Consider the following 6000-nt stretch of genomic DNA (forward strand, 5'->3'; position numbering starts at 1 on the left):
TGTTTTAGAGGAAGAGAACAGCTCATTTGAAACATGAGCCTGTTTTCAACCTAGCCTAAACTAATTGGCTGAGTCACTAAGGGGGGGTGGCTCCATGAAGGGATTTAGGCCTTGTGACTCTCGCTGTTGTAACACTTCGCTTTTTAGATGCTTAGAAAATTGCAGGAACAACACTGATCCATAAAGCCAAGTTGGCCCCTAGCCTCCCTATACAATGAATGTAGAGAGAGGGGCACCTAAGAATGAGCCCCACAAGCAACTGTGGAGCTGCCTGAACTAGCCAGGGGGAGAGTGCCATGAGGCGTAAGTGCTGGAACTAGGGGTGCTGCAGCACCCCCTGGCTTGAAGTAGTTTCCATTATATACAGGGTTTACAGTTTGGTTATATAGCTCTTAGCGGGCGCATACACACACCCCATACAAATGGTTCCAGCACCTGTGATGAGAGGGCTATATACTAAGCCCTTCTTTCTCTCAGAAATACATAGATACCGATCTCTGCTTCCAATCTACAGCTGGGAAGCAGCTGCCTGGTGTGAGGGGGTTTAGACACCTAGGGCATTTCTGGTGGAAATAAGTTAGTCACATGCCTTGCTCCACCCAATAGCTGGAGGAGGAAGTGATGCCACCTTGATGCCTAGCTTGGTAGGTAGAGCACTGGGGGGGAGATAAAGAGACTTGAGTTCAATTCCCCTCTCTCTGCCAGGGGGGAAGAAAGAATTTGAATTGGGAAGGGGTGGAGGGGGGTCCTCAGGAGGATGCTCTAACTACTGAGCTATGGGATAGTCTGATGCAGGATTCCCTTAATCTTTCCTATTGTTCCATTGTGGATTTAAAAGAAAAAAGTGACTGGAGCAGGGGCATTAGACCTTGGCTCTCCGGCCTCCCATGCGGGTGCCTAAACCACTGGGCTATAGTCATTCTCTCTGGCCCAAGGACCGTTCCACTGTGGATGAATATTTAAATACACACACCCCCTAATGGTTGAGAGAGACAATGAATGCTCTGAGTTATAAGCCATAATGGGAATAACCACCTCCTCCAAATAAAGGTTGGTTGGTTCTGAATGGGATGTGATCCTGTAGGCATGCTCACAGACTGCCTACAGGCTTGGGTCCTGCATGTAACTTAGGTGGCCAAATGCCTGTCTTCCCCAGTTTGTGCAGTGTTCTAGGGCTTTGATGGGAAGTAGGCATCTGGCTGCCTAGAAACAGTGGTTCTCAACCAGGGGTACATGTACCCCCCTGGAAAACCTCTGCATACCCCCAGGGGTACATCAGCTCATCTAGATATTTGCCTAGTTTTACAACAAGCTACATAAAAAGCACTAGTGAAGTTAGTACAAACTAAAATTTCATACAATGCCTTCCTTATACTGCTCAATATACTCTGCACTGAAACAATTATATTCCAATTGATTAATTTTCTTATATGGTAAAAATGAAAGTATGCAATTTTAGTAACAGTGTGCTGTGACACTTTTGTATTTTTATGTCTGATTTTTTTGTAAGCAAGTAGTTTTGTGAGATTAAACTTGGAGGTATGCAAGACAAATCAGATTCCTGAAAGGGGTACAGTAATCTGGTCTAAAGAAAGACAGTAGTGCATATGCTTAGAGGCAGAAATATAGAGGTTTAGTTAATTCATACCCTGAAAATGTAGGTGTTTAGTGAGTTTAGGTGCCTACTGTGGTCAGCAGCAGTTCTGTGCCATCAAAACTGCATTAGGTATTAAAGTACCTTTGTGGACTTGGGCCTAAGTGTCAAATTAAGCTCCACATCCTTTAAACCACTATTTAAACTACCACTGACTCAAAAACTTTGATAAGGGAAATTTAATAAGTCCCTGAAACTACAGTGAATAGAAGCGTGCTGCAGTAAGGGACAGATCACACTTATACAACAGATGGGCTGGAAGGGCAGGTTAATACCTGAAATTACTTTAACCCAGTTTAATAGATTGCAAAGTGATTGCCCCTCTAAAATGGGAAATACTTATTTCTTTATTCATTTCATCTTTAAATTCATGCATGATATTTCAGAATCTACACCGCTTTGTTCATCACTTCAAGGTAGCAACTAGGTAATGTCATTACCACTACATCCCACTTTGGGACAGGAGGTAAAGCACCCTCTGGCCATTGAAATGACAGTTCTAGATAGGCAATCTGTAGGCAGCTGAACTGGAATCTGGGCTACCCTGAGCAAGGCTAGCAGGTGGAATAACTTCACATCTCTGCAAAATGTAGGTGAATTGTGAGTTCTTTTGTGCAACAGTTTTGCACCCTAGATATTTGAAACCGGAGCCAGTAGGGTTCCAAATTCCATTTAGTGGGGTTGTACTTCCATACTGGGGGAAGAACCCCTCCCCCCTTTGTCTATATCACTAAGTGAACTATTACCCCCAAAGCTGTAACTTTGGCAGGTGAAACCAGCCGGGTTGATTTGAAGGCAGAATGTAAGGTCTCTCTCTGTCTTAAGAGACATTTAAAAGTCTTATTCTAGACTCTTGGCATCTTTCCCCTACTTGGTCTCTGCTCACCTGCCGTGAGTACAGCCCGTCAGGGCGCTGTGCCCAGTTAAGTAACTGTCCTAACAGCAGCTGACTACATCAAGACTGATCCATCCTTAAGGCGGGTCTAAGGCATCATGGGAGATGCAAGACGTTTACACAAAGAAGCAAGATGGCTGATCTCACGAAAGAGGATTACTCCGGGGTCAGGCTTAGCGGGGGCTGCCCAGTTTGTGAACTGAAAGAGCCAAGACGTGCCGGGGGAAGGGACGCTACTGCACCACCCGAGCAGGGCCTGGCTGACTCCAGGTACAGGGCACGTAGGAGGGGCTGAATGGCGGGGGGGAGATGGCAATAGACGTGGAGGAAACTCTGAAGTTGTCTTGTGTCTGCTGGGCGATAGCGGCCCCTTTGTGCGGGAGCAAGGGGAAGCGGCTCAGGGTCAGGGGTGGGACGTGTGTGTGCACGAGCATCCCGCTGTATCTCTGCGGGGGGTGGGAGGAGACGGAGAAATAATGTTGATACTAATTGAATTCACCCTCTCGGAGGAGTCCGTCCCCATCGTCCCTCCTGGCTTCATCCTCTCTGGGGTTAGGGGGGCTGCACGTTTCACGCACGAGAGCGGGGCCGGCACAACACGTGCACAAGCCCGAAACCTCCTCTGGAGACCCTGGTGGCGGCTGGGGCTCGTGTGTGTGGGGGAGACTCTCTCCGCTCTGGCACTAGCGGAACAACACTCGCCCTCCCCGGGCAGCTGGACGGGGGGAGATGAGCGTATGCAGCCGGGAGGACAAAAGAAAAACGCAGTTACCTCAGCAGTGTCCCTGGGAAAGTGTGAGTGGCGGAGCGCCGCAGGAGAGCAGCCATGACCTGTTCAGCATCCTGCAGGCTGAAGTGCTGCGAGCCCCGGTGCCTGCGTTATCTCCGCCCAGAGCAAAGCCCGGCCAGGAGACGGGATGGACAGGGCATCCCGAGAAAACGGGCCAGGGCCCAGAGGCGGCTTAGAAGGCGCCCCCCACCCGCAAATGCCTACACGTGGGCAAGGAGAATCAGCCCGGCTGCGGGGCGGGCCGCTGCGGATCCCTCTTCAGGCAGGAAGAAAAACAGTCTGAGCTCTATGGGAGCCTGGCAAGGACAAAAGAGCAGCTCTGCTCTTTGAAGGAGGCTGCGTTGACGACGGCTTGTTTCCCTTGTTGCAAATCACAGTATTGGCGAGGGGCCCCACTGCGACGGGCAACCTACACGCCCGTTGAAGATAAGACGAGAAGTAACAGGCTTAATCCGCAGCACGGGACATGTGTTAGCTATTGGGGAAAGAGGTCTTGCTGTAAGGGAAGTTAAGCGCTGGACTAGGCTGCTAAGGGTAGCTGTGGAATCCTGGCAATTCTATGTAATAACACAGATAGTCCCTGAAGAATTTACAATCTACATAAAGAAGCCAGGTTGGAGAAGTGGAATATCATTATCCCCATTTTACAGATGGGGAAGTGACTAGCTCAAGGGCATGCAACCCCCAGAAAAGGTTTCAGGTCCCACTTAAAATCTCTGTTTTACAGATTGGGCAAGTCACTTCTCTTAAGTTTCCCTAACTTACACAGCCAGGAATAGATCTTGGATCCCATGACTCAGAGTCCTGTCCTTTAACACTTATAACAGTGGTTCTCAGCTCAAACTATGGGTCATGACCCTATTTTAATGGAGCCCTAGGGCTGAAGGGCTCAGGCTACAGGCCCCCTGCCTGCAACTGAAGTCTTTAAGCTTCAGCTTTGCCCCCCTCCATCCAGGGTGGTAGAGCTTGGGCTTTGGCTGCCCCATACGGGGTGGCGGGGCTCAGGCTTCGGTCCCCGCTCCTGGGGTCACGTAGTAATTTTTTTTGTCAGAAGGGGGTCACGGTGCAATGAAGTTTAAGAACCCCTGGCTTAGAAGTCAGAGCATCTTCTAAGTGTTTATAAAGCAGTTGAAGCCTTTTCTCATGTAAGATTAACCTTAGGGCAGTTTTTAGTCACCTTCTCTTGTGAAGTAGGATTTTGCAATATAGGAAGGTGCTGGGGCATACAGAGTTGACGTAGCTTGGTGTATTATTTCTGTAATCACTTCATATGGCCCTTGTGGAAGGAAGTGGGTTTCTTAGGAACTTCTCACGTGATCTTTGTTTTCAGGGGCACCTCTCATCTTACTTCTAAAGTTCCCTTCATTCCATACCGGTCTAGTATCCTCTCACTTTCATTGTAAATAATTTTCATCAACTGACAGACACAAGAAACAGAGTACAAATAGTCACTTACATTGACAGAGGGAAACCTACAGCATTTTAAGTTTTGTGCAAGAATAATTTTGGTGTCTCTTATTATGGATGAATTCAGCATTCTCTGCATCCTATATTTGGGCCTTGACAGATGAAGAGGTATGAGGAAAGGGTGGAGGTTCCACAGAGAAGCACTGATTCTTGCTTGTGGATGGCTTTAGGGATAATGCATTATACGGTAGTTTATTCATGACCATGGAGTTCTTTAGCAGGTGTGAGCTTGAACAGTATCTTTGTTCTCTGCCACCACTCCCTGGATGACTCCAAGTATAAGATCTCTTTAAATAGTCATTTAATCTGCAGTAGGTCTTACCCATGTCAAACCTCCAAGTTACTACAGTCACTTTAGTCAGAATCATGGCTAGGGTATACCGAGCCCGACTGAAAAGAGAGAATGCTCCAGCAGTTAAACTGATCAGAGGCTAACAGCTGAACAAAAGCATACCTTTTGCTAACTGAACAGTCAACCTCCTGCTTTGGTCCCTAAGGAGAGAGGTGGGAACATATGAAGAAGAAAATACACTCCTTCAGGCTAATGTAAGGGGCTGTGATGCAGTAGGCCCTACAAGAGTAGAAATGAGAAGTCTGTTTCTGAAAACTGCACTCATTTTAATTTCCTTGTGGGTGTGATGCAGGTTATTCTGCAATGCTCCTTTACAAGCAAAGCATCAGGCTGGGGTGCAGTAACTGACTCAGTACAGCAAGGAGGCATTTTCTTATTCTGTGGCTATGTTTACACAGGCATATATCACATCCATAACACAGGACTATGAGGGCCTGAGTGTACACAGGGCTCAGGTACTTCAGGAGGGTTAGAAGACAAGGTAGAAAAACATCTACATCCTGTCTACATAGTAATCTCTGCTTGTGCGGAATTATAGGCTGATTTTTGCAAGTATAATAGACAAAGCCTGTTACTAATCACAGACAGGCTTTAGTGTATCTAACAAATAGGGAGTTGCATGTTGTACAGTTAGTGAAAATCAAAGTTAGAGTGGTTACAGCAGTTCTACTACTACAAATCCCTGCCCTCTGACTGGCTACTGCTCTTAAACCACCATCCACATGGCAAAACAGCTATGATGGTTTCAACTTCTATTAGGTGAATGAAATGAGAAGGAAGAACTATATAATCATGAGATTTCAGTGTAAGTGGAGGGATTCCTGGTAGAGGTGGTCAGGAGC

General features: G+C 47.2%; 1 protein-coding gene across 2 annotated transcripts in view; it reads right to left on the bottom strand.

Annotated features, from left to right (window-relative positions):
- Nucleotides 1–3630, bottom strand: part of MYBL2 (MYB proto-oncogene like 2) — a 40981-nt gene extending 37351 nt beyond the window's left edge. The window contains exon 1 of one of the 2 annotated variants that reach the window (XM_034786903.1): nt 3322–3630. Coding sequence is in view for 1 of the 2 variants with exons in the window: in XM_034786904.1 (XP_034642795.1) it covers nt 3322–3377 (56 nt within the window). In the remaining variant the exon portion in view is untranslated. The remainder of the gene's footprint in view (nt 1–3321) is intronic. The other variant, XM_034786904.1, reaches the window with a different exon arrangement.
- Between the last annotated feature and the right edge of the window lie 2370 nt (nt 3631–6000).

Source organism: Trachemys scripta, chromosome 12, assembly GCF_013100865.1.
Source record: "Trachemys scripta elegans isolate TJP31775 chromosome 12, CAS_Tse_1.0, whole genome shotgun sequence".
Lineage (NCBI taxonomy): Eukaryota > Metazoa > Chordata > Testudines > Emydidae > Trachemys > Trachemys scripta.